The sequence below is a fragment of the Scomber japonicus genome, chromosome 8, assembly GCF_027409825.1.
Source record: "Scomber japonicus isolate fScoJap1 chromosome 8, fScoJap1.pri, whole genome shotgun sequence".
Lineage (NCBI taxonomy): Eukaryota > Metazoa > Chordata > Actinopteri > Scombriformes > Scombridae > Scomber > Scomber japonicus.
In genome coordinates, this window is record NC_070585.1 from 34,094,320 (window position 1) to 34,110,887 (window position 16,568).

The window sequence follows — 16,568 nt, forward strand, 5'->3', positions numbered from 1 at the left end:
AACTGTTTAGACTTTAATAGAAATGATAAAAAATCAGTTTAGACACTAGTATATGTGTTATTAATGACCAGAAAGCAAGAATGCATCACTTCTCTTTATCAAATAAACCATTCTGTTGTTTTTACCATTAAGAGAAACAAGCCATAAAATCCAAAATATATTAAAAATATCAGGTTCCCACAGGTTTACCATTGAATTTTCAAAACGTTTCCAGAATAGTTTAGCCCATTTCTATGATTTAATTAAAGTAGATTAACAAAGCCGAACCCTAACCCTGTATTCTGGAGCCTTTTAGGTGTTTTGACATTTTGATCTCAGTAAATTAGCTTTTTATAATAAGTCAGATCACATGTTACAAGATATTAAAAAGCTATAAGAATAGAAGTAGATGGTTAGTATTTTAATATTACATTAATCTGGTTTTTGATGTCTGTTATATATCTGTTATCTTTGATATCAGATCTCTAATTCAAAACTTCTCCAAACCTGGAAAAGTTTATCAGGACCTTCATGTCGGTGGGAATCCTGTTTATAGTTTAAATATATATTAATGGAAATGTTTTACTTTATGTGTAAATGAGATAACCAGGATTTTATTGTTCACATCTAATTTTCTCCTCCTGTCTGTTTAACGGTTAATAATCAGACTCGTTACAAACAAACTGTCAGATTAATAAAAACGTTCATTTAAATCAGTTTGTTTTGTTTTTAACACGTCAAATTTAAACTTTTAATAATCTGTAAAACACGTTTAAACACGTTTGAGGCTCAGCTGAGAAGTCTAGTATTCCCTCACATTCAAAATCAACTGTTTAATGTTTTTATTTTTATTTATTTTCCTACTTTAAACTTTCTGTTCTAAAGGCTAACGTTAGCATGTTAGCGTCAGCGCTAACATGCTAACGCCGGCTTTTAGACACTATTGCTAGTAAACAGCTGCTAACAGGAAAACGGCTCACTGCTGGATTATGTGTGAAATTAAACTACTGAACTGTTATTATAAGTAAATTAAACTAAATCTCTTACCTGAGTTTGTTTTAGAGCGGATGCTAACAGCTAGCCGCAGCAGCTAACGCAAACGAAAGCTATCCAGTGTTGACCCGCCTTCCTCTGCCAGACTGCCCTCTGATTGGCTGAGGGGTTTGCGTTGGTTGGTGTCAGCCAATCAGAGGCTTTATTCTTCTTTTGTTGTTTAATGACGGTTTGCAAACAGCTTTTAGGCGCAATACCGCCACCTGCTGCTTCCGGTTGGCCATTACACTATATTATTATATTACATTATATTAAATTATTATGAAACTCTGAAAAGTCTTTTATCCCACATCTCCTGAACACCTCTGTAACACTGATCTAATAGACATCAATCAATCAATAACATTTTATCTATATACAGTAGCACCTTTCATACAGACTTAGTGACCAAATTAAAAAAAATAACAATAATAATGATAGTAATTTTGAAAAGGAATAAAACGCATTTAAAGACAAAACTGGAGACCAATACATAGATAGATACAGATAGATATACTTTATTCATCCAATCCATGAATCCAATAGCTCATACATTAACACAAATACATAAACAAATAAGAACAAATAATATAAAAGCCTAAAAGTTCAAAATAATATATACAACAAAAACCTAAAAATGATCAAACTAAGCAAAAACATCATGAAAATTATATTAAGAAGAGGAAAGACTATTCAGAAATCTAATGATGTCATCACTGTAGAGTCTGATGGCTGCAGGTACGAAGCAGCTGATCGCTCTGTCTCACAGTGAGATGATTATTCTCTACCTTTGCTCCTGAAGCTCTTTCTACAAGCTGATCCAGCCGCTTCACACTGCTGTCTGCCAGCTTCCACAGCAGACTGCAGTGAAGAACAGGACTGGCTGATAAAACATACGCAGCATTTCATTAGAATCACTGAACAGCAGACAGTTACAGCAGACAACCAGCTCCATTGCAAGTGATGACTCCTCTATCATGTGAGTTCCAGACTCTGCCGAAGGACGGAGACTCAAAGTCCCAAACATCATAAGAACAGCTTTGTTCCTGTTGCTGTCTCTATGTCTTAATGCACTTTTCTACTTTGAGTTTTTTGGACAGGTAAATACACCAGCATAGCAACATTAGTAGAAATAAAAACAAATGTCCTTCCAGTTTGAGTCCAGACAAAGTGCATCACCAGCCAATCATACGAGTCCAAAGAAAGAACAGTCATGGATCATGGATCAGATTTCGTTGGTCCTCTGTAGCGCCCACTCGCCTCTAATAACTTTACATTTCACAGCAATAGTGATGGAGTAACATCAGTGGACACACATTATCCTCTTAAGGACAGGATAGACAGAGCCAGATGAGGCTCACATGTTCTCTCAGAGAGAACTCTGATACAACTTAATTAAAGGTAAAACAGTTTACATGAAACTATGTACAGAAACAAGGTTGGTCGCCTGCTGCTGCTGCGGTCATAGAAATAATCATCAATAACCAATCAGAAATTAAATATGTAAATTATAAAACAATGTTACCAGTGAGATGCTGATCTTCAGAGTGAAGATCAGCAGCACACTTTATTTGACATAGCACAACCTGTATCTATAGCAACCACAGCACAACCTGTATCTATAGCAACCATAGCACAACCTGTATCTATAGCAACCATAGCACAACCTGTATCTGTAGCAACCATAAGACAACCTGTATCTATAGCAACCATAGCACGACCTGTATCTATAGCAACCATAACACAACCTGTATCTATAGCAACCATAGCACATCCTGATGGTCTGTCTGTGCATTACATTCCTCATACATGTGCTAAACATTGACCTAAAAGTTTTGGAGCAGATATTATGACACAAAGTGACCTCTAACAAACGGCTGAGCAGACCTACGAAGGGTTAAACATCATCCATGAACCCAAACTGCTCTTGTTGCTAATACACTTTAATATCAAAACACATCTATGTACTATAACAATATAATCCATCCATCCATCCATCTTCTTCCGCTTATCCGGAGTCGGGTCGCGGGGGCAGCAGCCTAAGCAGGGAAGCCCAGACTTCCCTCTCCCCAGCCACTTCGTCCAGCTCTTCCAGGGGGACCCCGAGGCGTTCCCAGGCCAGCCGAGAGACATAGTCTCTCCAGCATGTCCTGGGTCTTCCCCGAGGTCTCCTACCGGTGGGACGTGCCCTGAACACCTCACCAGGGAGGCGTCCGGGAGATGCCCGAACCACCTCATCTGGCTCCTCTCGACGTGGAGGAGCAATATAATATTAAAGTTATATTGCATCAGAACAACTTTTTCATTAAAAATATTCCATGCTTTTGCAAGAGTGTGTGATCACTTTTTCCTCCTATGATAACCTCTCGCTCTCATCTTCCTCTCCTCTCTGATTGTATTCACAGATTCTTCCTTTACTTTTCTTTCTGATCCTTTCTGAACCTTTTCTTTACTCTCTGTGTGTTTTGTTTTTACATATTGTCTGTTTAAAGTTACCTAAACATCTGTCACTCCTTTATTTACATCGCTCTTTCACCTTTTCCTTTTTTAGTTTGTGTGGTGTATGTGCACAACTCATGTTGGCACGCACAGTGAGTGAGTGTGTGAGTGTGTGTGTGTGTATGTATGTCAGGAATGCACACACACACACTCGTATGCACAGATGGCATTTTGAACATGCCCCCCCCCCCCCCCCCCCCCCCGTCCTACAGCCCAGTGTGTCTCTGATGTTTCTTCTTCCTGACCTCACTGTGTCCTCCTGCTGTGCTGCATTCAGGTGTCGTCCTGTGTTTGATGTTTCTTTAATTTAATGTGAAATGTGCAGAAGCTCCTTGTGTTTTAGTGAGCTGGAATCTACATAAATGTTATTATAATATTCATATTATTAAATCTGTACAGAGCTAACTGTATATAAAGTAGTATAAACTAGCTAACTGTATATAAAGTAGTATAAACTAGCTAACTGTATATAAAGTAGTATAAACTAGCTAACTGTATATAAAGTAGTAAACTAGCTAACTGTATATAAAGTAGTATAAACTAGCTAACTGTATATAAAGTAGTATAAACTAGCTAACTGTATATAAAGTAGTAAACTAGCTAACTGTATATAAAGTAGTATAAACTAGCTAACTGTATATAAAGTAGTGTAAACTAGCTAGCTGTATATAAAGTAGTATAAACTAGCTAACTGTATATAAAGTAGTGTAAACTAGCTAACTGTATATAAAGTAGTATAAACTAGCTAACTGTATATAAAGTAGTGTAAACTAGCTAACTGTATATAAAGTAGTATAAACTAGCTAACTGTATATAAAGTAGTGTAAACTAGCTAACTGTATATAAAGTAGTATAAACTAGCTAACTGTATATAAAGTAGTATAAACTAGCTAACTGTATATAAAGTAGTATAAACTAGCTCCACCTCCAGCAGCTACAACAGTAACATGCTGACCTAATATCTATGATCTAATACTGCAGTACTTTTACTGTAATACTGCATACTACATCACTATAATACTGCAGTACTTTTACTGTAATACTGCATACTACACCACTATAATACTGCAGTACTATTACTGTAATACTGCATACTACATCACTCATAATATTTATAACATGACCACCCTGGTAGAAGTTGCTACTTTCCGACGCTCCGGCCGCATCACTTATCACGGGTGTTATTGCACTTGAACGCATCGCTGCGGCTCATCCAGTCAGACGCGAGCACGCAGTGACGTGTGATGTAAACAAACAGGCAGCCATTACAGGAAGCAGCGAGCTGGGTCAGGGTTAGTAAACACCGAGCTGGGTCAGGGAACACCGAGCTGGGTCAGGGCTAGTAAACACCGAGCTGGGTTAGGGAACATCGAGCTGGGTCAGGGCTAGTAAACACCGAGCTGGGTCAGGGTTAGTAAACACCGAGCTGGGTCAGGGTTAGTAAAGCTGACCGTGTCTCCTGCTGCCGTCCAGCTCGTCGCTTGTCAGGTATCTCACTCCGCAAACCTTCCACCGCTAGATGCTGACTGTTTGCTTTTAAAACCTCATGTTTGTGTGTTTCTGATATTTACTGATATTTATTGGCCGTGAACGCACCAGCAGCGGCCTAACTTACTGTCTGTCTCTGTCCAGGTGCATGTCTGTCTGTCTGTCTTTGTCCCGGTGCATGTCTGTCTGTCTGTCTTTGTCCCGGTGCATGTCTATCTGTCTGTCTTTGTCCCGGTGCATGTCTGTCTGTCTGTCTTTGTCCCGGTGCATGTCTCTCTGTGTCTCAGGTGGTGACTGCCTGTCTCTCTGTCTCAGGTGGTGACTGTCTGTCTCTCTGTCTGTCTCTGTGTCTCAGGTGGTGACTGTTTGTCTCTCTGTCTCTCTGTCTGTGTCTCAGGTGGTGACTGTCTGTCTGTCTCTCTGTGTCTCAGGTGGTGACCAGGAAGCGTCTGTCTGTGTGTCTTCGGAGGGAAATGAAAGACCCGAACCTGAACAACATGACGATCAGCAACCAGGTGATCCTGCAGAGTCTGGAGCACGAAGACAATCCGTTCGCTGAGTACATGTGGATGGAGAACGAGGAGGAGTTCAACAGACAGGTGAGGGACAGGTGGAGGACAGACAGTTGGAGGAGGAGGACAGGAGGAGGAGGACAGACAGGTGGAGGAGTGGAGGTGAGAGGCAGGTGGAGGACAGACAGGTGGAGGAGGAGGACAGGAGGAGGACAGGCAGGTGGAGGAGGAGACAGATGGAGGAGGACAGACAGGTGGAGGAGGACAGACAGGTGGAGGAGGACAGGAGGAAAACATATATATGTAACATATAATACTGTTGACAGAGTCCAGCTATCTTCAGTCTGAGCTCTGCTCTCATGTAAAAACAGCAGAATGAACCTTTAACTCTGTGACTCTGCAGACATGTGAAGCATCACAGTCATGTGACCTTCACACACACACACACACACACACACACACACACACACACACACACACACACACACACACACACACACACACACACACACACACACACACAGACAGCTGAGAATGAAACAGGACTCTGAGACAGTAATAACTGTGTGTGTGTGTGTATAACTGTGTGTGTGTGTGTGTGTGTGTGTGTGTGTGTGTAAACAGACTGTACTTATATAATGTTTACTGCTGTTATGATCTTTTACTCTCCGTGTTTCATTCACACACTGATAGCAGCTTCCACACAGAACCAACCGGCTCATCAGGAGGAAACTAACCATTCATACATATTCACACACCGTTGGCATGGCAACGGGAGCAGTTTGGGGTTAAGTATTTTGCCCGAGGACACACGGACATTTAGACTGGAGGAGCCGGGAATAGATCCACAGCACACACAGATCCTACCCTGAACCAACAGAACAGCTCCGGTAGAACTCAATAACTAAACTTCACGAAAACTAGAGAATATAACTTGATACAAAACTGTCGATCTCACGCTCCATCCTTCCCTCACTCGTGAACAAGACCCCGAGGTACTTGAACTCCTCCACTTGGGGCAGGATCTCATCCCCGACCCGGAGAGTGCACTCCACCCTTTTCCGGTTGAGGACCATGGACTCGGATTTGGAGGTGCTGATTCTCATCCCGGCCGCTTCACACTCGGCTGTGAACCGATCCAGTGAGAGTTGGAGGTCACGGTCTGATGAAGCCAACAGGACCACATCATCTGCAAAAAGCAGTGACCCAATCCTGAGGTCACCAAACCGGACCCCCTCCACACCCTGGCTGCACCTAGAAATCCCGTCCATAAAGATTATGAACAGGATCGGTGACAAAGGGCAGCCCTGGTGGAGTCCAACCCTCACTGGAAACAAGTCCGACTTATTACCGGCAATGCGGACCAAGCTCTGACACCGGTCGTACAGGGAACGGACGGCCCGTATCAGGGGGTCCGGTACCCCGTACTCCCAGAGAACCCCCCACAGGACTCCCCGAGGGACACGGTCGAATGCCTTCTCCAAGTCCACAAAACACATGTGGACTGGTTGGGCCCCATGCACCCTCAAGGATCCTGCAGAGGGTGTAGAGCTGGTCCACTGTTCCACGGCCTGGACGAACACCACACTGCTCCTCCTGAATCCGAGGTTCGACTATCCGACAGACCCTCCTCTCCAGCACCCCCGAATAGACCTTACCAGGGAGGCTGAGGAGTGTGATTCCCCTGTAGTTGGAACACACCCTCTCATCCACCCCGGGGGCCCTGCCACCGAGGAGCTTTTTAACCACCTCAGCCCCAGAGATAGGAGAGCCCACACCCGGGTCCCCCGGCCCTGCTTTCTTATCGGAAGGCGTGTCGGTGGGATTGAGGAGGTCTTCGAAGTATTCCTTCCACCAATCCACAACGTCCCGTCGAGGTCAGCAGCGCACCGTCCCCACCGTACACAGTGTTGATGGTGCACTGCTTCCCCCTCCTGAGATGCCAGATGGTGGTCCAGAATCTCTTCAAAGCCGCCCGGAAGTCGTTTTCCATGGCCTCGCCGAACTCCTCCCATGTCCGGGTTTTTGCCTCAGCGACCGCTGCAGCTGCACTCCGCTTGGTCTACCGGTACCTTTCTGCTGCCTCCAGAGTCCCACAGGCCAAAAAGGTCCTATAGGACTCCTTCTTCAGCTTGACGGCATCCCTCACCGCCGGTGTCCACCAGCGGGTTCGGGGATTGCCGCCACGACAGGCACCGACCACCTTGCGGCCACAGCTCCGGTCGGCCGCCTTAACAATGGAGGCACAGAACATGGCCCACTCGGACTCAATGTTCCCCGCCTCCCCCGGTACGTGGTCGAAGCTCTCCCGGAGGTGTGAGTTGAAACTCTCTCTGACAGGAGACTCTGCCAGACGTTCCCAGCAGACCCTCACAATACGTTTGGGTCTGCCAGGTCTGACCGGCATCCTCCCCCACCATCGGAGCCAACTCACCACCAGGTGGTGATCAGTTGACAGCTCCGCCCCTCTCTTCACCCGAGTGTCCAAGACATGCGGCCGCAAGTCCGACCACACGACTACAAAGTCAATCATGGAACTGCAGCCTCGGGTGTCCTGGTGGCAAGTGCACATATGGACCCCCCCCCCCCCTTATGCTTGAACATGGTGTTCGTTATGGACAACCTGTGACGAGCACAGAAGTCCAATAACAGAACACCACTCAGGTTCAGATCGGGGGGGGCCGTTCCTCCCAATCACACCCCTCCAGGTCTCACTGTCGCTACCAACGTGAGCGTTGAAGTCCCCCAGCAGAACGAGGGAATCCCCAGAGGGAGACTCTCCAGCCCCCCCCCCAAGGAGTCCAAGAAGGGTGGATACTCTGAACTGCTGTTTGGATCGTAGGCACCCGAAGGCGGAGGGAGGCTACCCTCTTGTGTACCGGATTGAACTCCAACATACCGGCACCAAGCCGGGGGGGTAATAAGTATTGCCACCCCTGCCCAGCGCCTCTCACCAGTGGCAACTCCAGAGTGGAAGAGAGTCCAACCCCTCTTGAGAAGACTGGTTCCAGAGCCCTAATGTATATTATGTGTGTGTGTGTTGCAGGTGGAGGAGGAGCTGTGTGTATATATAGTGTGTAATGTGTGTGTGTGTGTGTTGCAGGTGGAGGAGGAGCTGTGTGTATATAGTGTGTAATGTGTGTGTGTGTGTGTTGCAGGTGGAGGAGGAGCTGTGGGAGGAGGAGTTCATTGAGCGTTGTTTCCAGGAGATGCTGGATGAGGAGGAGCAATGGGAGTGGTTCATCCCGTCCAGAGATCTCCCGTCTCTGCAGGAGCAGCTCGGCATGCTGGGAATCGACGCCGACGCCGACTTCGACGTCGTGGTGAGTCCGTCGGTCGCTCCGGCCAATCGGCTGGCTGCTGTGGTTACCTAGCAACCGACAAACTTCCATTCATCATCCAGAGGCCATTGTTCAGTCGTCTTCTTCTTCTTCTTCTTGCAGATCAACAGCAGTCTGAACCCCAATGCCAAGGAGTTCACTCCGGGCATCCAGGAGCACGTCATGTGACCCCACGGCCGCCGCCGCCGCCTCAGTCCGCACTGTGACATCATCAACAAGATGTCTGCCGTATTTTCCAGACGCCACTCAACCTTCAAGCCTGACGTGTTGCCAAAGTTCTGCTGAGTGTTCTCTGAGTGTTCTCTGCATGTTCTCCTGCCAGCCACCGACTGTGTGTGTGTGTGTGTGTGTGTGTGAGTGAGTGTGTGTGAGTGAGTGTGTGTGTGTGTGTGACTGTTACTGAGTGAGTGTGTGTGTGTGTGTGACTCTGAATGTAAACCAGCTGACTCGTCTCTTTTTATTTTTTGCACTTTGATTTCACAAACTGAGTCTGTTCCCGTTTCTGCTCGTTCAGCACTTTTTCCAGCCTCATTGATTGATTGGTTGGTCGATTGATTGATTGGTTGATTGGTTGGTTGATTGATTGATTGATTGATTGACTGGTTCATTGGTTGATTGGTTGGTTGATTGATTGGTTGATTGGTTGATTGGTTGGTTGATTGATTGGTTGATTGGTTGGTTGATTGGTTGATTGATTGATTGACTGGTTCATTGGTTGATTGGTTGGTTGATTGATTGGTTGATTGGTTGATTGGTTGGTTGATTGATTGGTTGGTTGATTGGTTGATTGGTTGATTGATTGGTTGATTGGTTGATTGATTGGTTGATTGGTTGATTGGTTGATTGGTTGGTTGGTTGATTGGTTGGTTCTCCAGCCGGTGGTTCGCTGGTCGTGTTAGTTTTTAGAGCTGCTTGTGTTCGGGTCTTTTTTCCCAGCATCCTTTGTGTTTGTCGCCTCATTAATGAAGTTTGTGAGTTTTTTTCTAAATGCACATAAAGTACTGTATAAAAAGTCATATAAAGAAAAAAGTTGTAAAAAAAATCTATTTTTTCTTAAAACTATTTGAAAATAAATGTTTATGGAGAAAAAAATGTGACGTTTGTTCTGTGAGATTTAATCTGAGTCTAATATCACATTTATTAGATTTAACCTGAGTCTAATATCACATTTATTAGATTTAACCTGAGTCTAATATCACATTTATTAGATTTAACCTGAGTCTAATATCACATTTATTAGATTTAACCTGAGTCTAATATCACATTTATTAGTCCGTCTAAAAAAGAAAGGAACTGAAATAAACTGCAACAGAGTTTTATTCTTATTGTCTTTTAGTACAAATATAAACATTTTTTATTTTACAGTTTCTTGCATCAATAATAAATTACTGAGTGACAACAAACTGCTTTTCTACATGATGTAAAAAAAAAGTACAAAAAACCTGCAAAATATTCCTTTAAAACTAAAAAACTGTTTTTATAGATTATTTTCTGTTTTATAAAATAATCTATAAAAAGGTAAAATGTGTAAAAATAAGCAGAATGTTCCTTTAAACTCTGAAGAGCATCTGCAGGAAACGTCCAGGTGTGTCTGTGTGTGTCTGTCTGTGTGTGTGTGTCTGTGTGCGTGTTTTTCTATCCTGGTGGGGACCGCAACCTGACATATTACCAACCCTGTGGGGACCAACTCCTGGTTTCCATGGTAACGAGCATTGGAATCAATAGCAAACAGCCTCCTGATAGGCCCGGTCCCCACAAGGTTGGTTTTCCTGTATGTGTGTGAACCCCAGAGGTCACACACGGTACTGCAGTGTGTAAGTGTGTATATTAGCATGTTAGCTTCGTATTAGCATATTAGCTTAGCGATTAGCTCCCTGGGTTTCAATCCAACATTTGTCCAAATACTGAATATGAATTGTACTGTGGCTAACAGTGATGTCAACTGTATGCTAATAGACGTTAGCATTACAGGTCCCAACGAGGGGGGGGGGGGGCAACATTCAGGTTTCAGATTTATGAGAGTTTTTGATATTTCAAGTCATTTTTTTGTTCAAACAGAATTATGATGAATTTAGGAGCTAAAATTACATCTGTAGACCCTTTAGACCCCAGTCAGGGTCCCCACCAGGTAGTAAAAACAGGTGTGTGTGTCTCTGTGTATGTGTGTGTGTGTGTCTATGTGTGTGTGTGTGTGTGTGTGTGTGTGTGTGTGTCTACAGCGCCCCCTGTGCTGCCTTCCTGAACAGCGTGCGTCTCTGCTCGCTCGTCATGTTCTCGCAGCTCTCCAGCAGGTTAGCGATGATGAGCGTCTGCTGCACGCTGGACGCTTTCACCCACAGACGGCCGTTCATCCCGATCACCAACTCATGAGGGAACAGCTGCTGCAGCTCGGCCCGCAGGGGGCTCTGGGGGGCCAGCAGTCTGGGGGGGGGGGGGGGGGGTAAAGGCTTGTTATATTACTATAATACTAGTACCTCTAACAGTACTACAGTAAAGTACTAGTACCTCTAACTGTACTACAGTAAAGTACTAGTACCTCAAACAGTACTACAGTAAAGTACTAGTACCTCTAACAGTACTACAGTATAGTACTAGTACCTCTAACTATACTACAGTAAAGTACTAGTACCTCAAACAGTACTACAGTAAAGTACTAGTACCTCTAACAGTACTACAGTAAAGTACTACTACCTCTAACTGTACTACAGTAAAGTACTACTACCTCTAACTGTACTACAGTAAAGTACTAGTACCTCTAACTGTACTACAGTAAAGTACTAGTACCTCTAACTATACTACAGTAAAGTACTAGTACCTCTAACTGTACTACAGTAAAGTACTAGTACCTCTAACTGTACTACAGTAAAGTACTAGTACCTCAAACAGTACTACAGTAAAGTACTAGTACCTCTAACTGTACTACAGTAAAGTACTAGTACCTCAAACAGTACTACAGTAAAGTACTAGTACCTCTAACAGTACTACAGTATAGTACTAGTACCTCTAACTATACTACAGTAAAGTACTAGTACCTCAAACAGTACTACAGTAAAGTACTAGTACCTCTAACAGTACTACAGTAAAGTACTACTACCTCTAACTGTACTACAGTAAAGTACTACTACCTCTAACAGTACTACAGTTATTCTCTAACACTGTTAATAGAGGTTAAAGGTAATGAAGTATTTGTATTTACTGAAGAAAGAAAACATTTTTAGGTTCTTTTCATTTCTGAATGTCAGAAATCTGATTTCTTAAAAAAAAAAAAAAAAAAATTTTTAGAAAAAAATAATTCTCCCTTTTTTTGGGGTCGGAGGGGTCGGGGGGGGGTCAGTTCATTTCAGAGCCTGAACTTTCACTGGAGTAAAGAGTAGAACCAGAACTTCCTGTGATAGCTGATAAATACCCAGAATGCATTTCTCTCTTCGTACCTTCGGACGAGTCCCAGAGACACTCGGAACAGAAGCCCGCCTCCTCCGAATACTCCCATCCCATTGGCTCGTCCCGAACTGTCCACACACACCAGCTCCGGCTCCATGTCCTTATTGGCTATCACGAACTGAGAGAACACCAGATCCCCCACCTGCACACAGAGGGGGGGGGTCACAGAGAGAGAGGGGGGGGGTCATAAGTAACACACAGAGAGAGGGGGGGTCACAGGTAATACACAGAGAGAGGGGGGGGGGTCACACAGAGAGAGGGGGGGCCACAGGTAACACACACAGAGAGGGGGGGTCACACAGAGAGGGGGGGTCACACAAAGGGGGGGTCAGGTAACCCACCTGGACGTTGGGTCTGTTCCTCTTGGTCGCCCCCTCGAAGGCGAGGTAGGACAGAGACGCCTGCTCGCTGCCGCCACAGTCGACTTTAAACACGTCTCCCGACTTCACCGTCACGATGCCGATCACCGTCTCTCCCTTAGCCGGGACGTACTGAGGACAGAGACACAGTCAGACTCCCAGCATGCACTGCTCCAACACCTGGACCACTCCCAGCATGCACTGCTCCAACACCTGGACCACTCCCAGCATGCACTGCTCCAACACCTGGACCACTCCCAGCATCCCAGCATGCACTGCTGCAACACCTGGACCACTCCCAGCATGCACTGCTCCAACACCTGGACCACTCCCAGCATGCACTGCTCCAACACCTGGACTACTCCCAGCATGCACTGCTCCAACACCTGGACCACTCCCAGCATGCACTGCTCCAACACCTGGACCACTCCCAGCATGCACTGCTCCAACACCTGGACTACTCAGCATCCCAGCATGCACTTCTCCAACACCTGGACCACTCCCAGCATGCACTGCTCCAACACCTGAACCACTCCCAACATCCCAGCATGCACTGCTTCAACACCTGGACCACTCCCAGCATGCACTGCTCCAACACCTGGACCACTCCCAGCATGCACTGCTCCAACACCCAGACTCCCAGCATGCACTGCTCCAACACCTGGACCACTCCCAGCATGCACTGCTCCAACACCTGGACCACTCAGCATCCCAGCATGCACTGCTTCAACAGCTGGACCACTCCCAGCATGCACTGCTCCAACACCTGGACCACTCAGCATCCCAGCATGCACTGCTCCAACACCTGGACCACTCAGCACCCAGCATGCACTGCTCCAACACCTGGACCACTCCCAGCATCCCAGCATGCACTGCTCCAACACCTGGACCACTCCCAGCATCCCAGCATGCACTGCTCCAACACCTGGACCACTCAGCATCCCAGCATGCACTGCTTCAACACCTGGACCACTCCCAGCATGCACTGCTCCAACACCTGGACCACTCAGCATCCCAGCATGCACTGCTCCAACACCTGGACTACTCAGTATCCCAGCATGCATTGCTCCAGGTGTCTAAACGCTGCTGAACTCATTCATATATCAGGCCGTTTACAGTTTGACTGATTTTAACTGAAAGCAGAAACTAACAGAAGTCATGAATGTGTTTGGTCTTCTGAGTCATTCTGCAGCTTGTTGAGTTTCTTCATTTATTAAATATTCAGTTTTACAGAAATGATTCCTGCTGATCAGCTGATCGACTCAGCAGCGAACCAGATGAATGAAGCTCAACATTAATAAAACTTAGTGAGATTATCTATATAACAACTGATGGTTTTAAGTCCTCCAAAAAACCTTATATTGTGTGAGTATATATATTATCTCACCCTCTTCTGCTGGGAGTCTATCCAGAACATGTTGGGTTGTTTGTGTCTCAGCACGCCGCTCTTAGACACCAGCAGCCGGTCTCCGCTCCGCCGCAGTCCCGGTCCACACACCACCTTCTCCGGTTTCACGGTGTCCGTCAGAGAGATGGTGTCCTCCGGCTGGAAGCTGAAATCATCTCCCGGTAACAAAACCTCCCCGACTTTATGTTTCAAACAGGAAAACATCTCAAGAGTTCAGCCTCGCTCACATGTGATGTTTACTGTTGCTGCACGGACACTAAGAGGTGTGACACACGGGAAACAGGAAACTCATCCGCTCACCTGCAGCGCCCCCTGCGGGACACAATTACATGTTGCACCTGATCAGGAGTTTCCGTTTTGTCTGAACTTCTATAAAAATGAATTGAATGAATCAGAATCAGATTTATTGTCTTTATAAAGTAAATAAATGTTTGCAGCGATCTTCCGGTTTCACTGCCTGGACTCTGAAGCTCAGTCAGGTCCGACAGTCAGATACAAGCTCAAAGGAATCACTTCATGAAGTTCAGAAACATCATTTTAAAAAGTATTCCTCAAAATATAAAACATTAAAAGGACTTATTAAGTGACGACAAGAAGCAGAAATCGTAGTGAGGGGGGGGGGGGGGGGGGCATACGTCGTGTTGGGGATAGTGGTAAAGGCTGGTGTGTGTATGTGTGTGTGTGGGGGGGGCATACATAGTGAAGGCTGGTGTGTGTGTGTGGGGGGGGGCATACAGGCTGGTGGATCCTCAGCCTGGTTTTGTCTCTTTATGTTTTTTCTTTTTCTCTTTTTAGTTCTTCTGTTTTTATTTTGTCTTTTTTGGGGGTTTTTTTAACTTTGTTTTCTACTTTTCTGTTTTAATTAGTTATGAAATGTTTCCTGAATGTATAAATGGATTAAATGTTACATTTAATTTATCAATAAAAAGACGTTTAAAAAAGAAAATACTGAACATAAAGTCGTTTTAATTTCTCTGCAGATCAAACTTCCTCCCGACTGATCAGAGTCTCAGATGAACTGTTATTAATAAAGTGTGATGTTAGTATCTGACCAGCAGGAGGCGCTGCGACTCTTCACTCAGCTCAGAGCTTTTATTTCTTTATGTTTCTTTAGTTGTTTTTATTGTTTTATGTGATGATCAGCTGTTAAACTCATATCAGTGTTTCCTAACAGAAACCCTAACCCTGACTTTATTCATCACATTTCAATGTTTTACATCAGAACTGAAAATAAAAACAACAAACTGTGAAATAAAAAGACATTTAAACAACAAAAGAATGTGTGAAAGTTATTTATACATTTATTTTCATATTTTAACCCTTTTAAAGTGAAATAAACCACATTTATCAATCAAACTTTACTTATATAACACTTTTCATACATCGTGTTTTACACAATCAGAACAAACAAAATAAATCTTTAAATATTGAAAGGAACTCAGGAAACGTTATCATCTATAACCAGAGATGTTAGAAATAAAAGAGTAAAAGTAAAGAAGTAAAACAGATATAAAAAGTTAGAATAGAAGAAGAAGAAGAAGAAGAAGAAGAAGATCAAATAGAAAATAAAAAGGCAGATTAATAAATAAATGAAATTCAATTGAAAGCCAAATTAAAAAGGAACATGTGACGTTCGACTGGAAGCTAATAAACACAAGTTGTAGTTAAACTATCGCTCTTCATACTTTATATGGTCATTATTATTTTACTATTAACTAAAGAAGAGAAAAACACTAAACATCTCAGAGTCAGCTGGTTTATTCTGGAACGAACATCTCACCAAGATAACAGAAACTTTGAGCAGCGACCAGCAGCAGCAGCGCCCCCTAGAGGCCAACATCTACTAACACCTACTAACATCTACTAACTAACATCTACTAGCTAACACCAACCTGTTCTCCTCTAGTTTACCTGTTCTCTAAACGTCGTCCATCCTGCAGAATGCTGCTTTCAAAGACCGTCAGACATCACAGTGAGACAGTGCTGATGTTTTATGATGTGACAGCTGTGTGAAGGTCTGCTCTGCTTTAAGGAAACATGTTTACATTTAAAGTTTGATTCATGCGACTCGGACTGATTTAAAACTGTCTCAACATGTTTAAAGCTACATGAGAACGTTTCCAACTCACCCTACGACTGTAAATCAGCTGCTGGTTCCTCACAGTCTGCTGAACATTCAATTATTTACTATTTACACTTTGACTGATTTTAACTGAAAGCAGGAAACTAACAGAACTCATGAATGTGTTTGGTCTTCTGAGTCATTCTGCAGCTTGTTGAGTTTCTTCATTTATTAAATATTCAGTTTTACAGAAATGATCCCAGCTGATCGACTCAGCAGGGATCAGCTGATCGACTCAGCAGGGATCAGCTGATCGACTCAGCAGGGATCAGCTGATCGACTCAGCAGGGATCAGCTGATCGACTCAGCAGGGATCAGCTGATTGAGAGAACAGCAGCGAACCAGATGAATGAAGCTCACTATGCATGTTTCTTAAATAGTGAGATT

General features: G+C 44.3%; 3 protein-coding genes across 4 annotated transcripts in view; 1 reads left to right on the forward strand and 2 right to left on the reverse strand.

The window, feature by feature from the left end:
- Nucleotides 1-1,085, reverse strand: part of LOC128363214 (matrin-3-like) — an 18,183-nt gene extending 17,098 nt beyond the window's left edge. The window contains 1 exon segment of the mRNA XM_053324159.1: nucleotides 1,027-1,085. The gene's annotated coding sequence lies outside the window, so the exon portion shown is untranslated.
- Nucleotides 1,086-4,802: 3,717 nt separating this feature from the next.
- Nucleotides 4,803-9,242, forward strand: LOC128363230 (polyadenylate-binding protein-interacting protein 2-like). 2 transcript variants are annotated; one of them, XM_053324181.1, is made up of 5 exons: nucleotides 4,803-4,850; nucleotides 4,923-4,998; nucleotides 5,430-5,597; nucleotides 8,669-8,833; nucleotides 8,954-9,242. In XM_053324181.1, exons 3-5 carry the CDS (start codon nucleotides 5,472-5,474, stop codon nucleotides 9,017-9,019), a joined length of 357 nt encoding a protein of 118 aa, XP_053180156.1. In that variant the 5' UTR covers nucleotides 4,803-4,850; nucleotides 4,923-4,998; nucleotides 5,430-5,471; the 3' UTR covers nucleotides 9,020-9,242. The 2 variants fall into 2 exon arrangements, with proteins under 2 accessions (XP_053180156.1, XP_053180155.1); XM_053324180.1 differs by lacking the exon at nucleotides 4,803-4,850 and adding an exon at nucleotides 5,286-5,313 and having other exon boundaries at nucleotides 4,964-4,998.
- Nucleotides 9,243-11,011: 1,769 nt separating this feature from the next.
- exosc3 (exosome component 3) lies at nucleotides 11,012-14,299 on the reverse strand. Its single transcript, XM_053324170.1, has 4 exons — nucleotides 14,039-14,299; nucleotides 12,634-12,783; nucleotides 12,283-12,434; nucleotides 11,012-11,272 (listed from the first exon to the last, which is right to left on the reverse strand). The coding sequence occupies exons 1-4, from the start codon at nucleotides 14,261-14,263 to the stop codon at nucleotides 11,065-11,067; spliced, it is 735 nt and encodes a 244-aa protein (XP_053180145.1). The 5' UTR covers nucleotides 14,264-14,299; the 3' UTR covers nucleotides 11,012-11,064.
- Nucleotides 14,300-16,568: the final 2,269 nt, after the last annotated feature.

Coding starts and splice junctions, on each gene's coding strand:
- LOC128363230 (XM_053324181.1), top strand. CDS start 5,472: ATGAAAGACCCGAACCTGAACAACATGACGATCAGCAACCAGGTGATC. Junction 5,598..8,668: donor AGGAGGAGTTCAACAGACAG/GTGAGGGACAGG, acceptor TGTGTGTTGCAG/GTGGAGGAGGAGCTGTGGGA. Junction 8,834..8,953: donor ACGCCGACTTCGACGTCGTG/GTGAGTCCGTCG, acceptor TTCTTCTTGCAG/ATCAACAGCAGTCTGAACCC.
- exosc3 (XM_053324170.1), bottom strand. CDS start 14,263: ATGTTTTCCTGTTTGAAACATAAAGTCGGGGAGGTTTTGTTACCGGGA. Junction 12,784..14,038: donor TAGACTCCCAGCAGAAGAGG/GTGAGATAATAT, acceptor CTCTGTCCTCAG/TACGTCCCGGCTAAGGGAGA. Junction 11,273..12,282: donor TCTCTGGGACTCGTCCGAAG/GTACGAAGAGAG, acceptor CCCCCCCCCCAG/ACTGCTGGCCCCCCAGAGCC.